Consider the following 561-nt stretch of genomic DNA (forward strand, 5'->3'; position numbering starts at 1 on the left):
CGGAAGACCCCGTCGGCGAAGGTGTACTCGCTGTTAGGGTTAAGCATCCAGTAGTTGTCCTTGCCCCAGGGCCGCGAAGGGTCGCGCAGCACCTTGACGAAGCAGTCGTTGAGCGAGAGGTTGTGGCGCACTGAGTTGCGCCAGCCGGTGTAGCTGCCGCGGAAAAAGGGGAACTTGCCCATGAGGTACTCGTTGATCTCGGCAAGCGTCAGGCGCCCGCCCGCCGAGTCGCGGATGGCCATGGCGATGAGCGCGATGTAGGAGTACGGGGGCTTGGGCCGCCGCGTGTACGGTTTGCTGCGCGCGCCCTCGCTGCTCCCTGCGCTGTGCGCGCTGGGCCCCGCGGCGCCGACCTCCGCGCCCCCCGCCGCCGCAGCCGCCTGGCCCTCCTCCTCCGCGCCGGTCCCGCCGCCCGCGCGCTGCTCGCCGCCGCCCGCCGGGTCCCCGGCGCCGCCGCCCGCGGCCGGGCTGTTGGCCGCGCAGTCCCCGTCCGAGCCCAGAGAGTCGTCGCCGGCCGCCGACAGAGGGGATGGCGCGTCGCAGCCGCCCGCGCCCTCCAGG

The 561-nt window shown here is 73.8% G+C and overlaps 1 protein-coding gene across 1 annotated transcript in view; it reads right to left on the reverse strand.

The window, feature by feature from the left end:
* Window positions 1-2: 2 nt before the first annotated feature.
* Window positions 3-561, reverse strand: part of LOC103258125 (forkhead box protein Q1) — a gene marked incomplete at its 3' end in the record, with an annotated part of 27,591 nt that continues 27,032 nt past the window's right edge. The window contains exon 6 of the mRNA XM_021711256.1: window positions 3-561. Coding sequence (XP_021566931.1) covers window positions 3-561 — 559 coding nt within the window.

The sequence above is a fragment of the Carlito syrichta genome, unplaced genomic scaffold (genome assembly GCF_000164805.1).
Source record: "Carlito syrichta isolate Samal-C Ts95f unplaced genomic scaffold, Tarsius_syrichta-2.0.1 Scaffold301968, whole genome shotgun sequence".
NCBI lineage: Eukaryota > Metazoa > Chordata > Mammalia > Primates > Tarsiidae > Carlito > Carlito syrichta.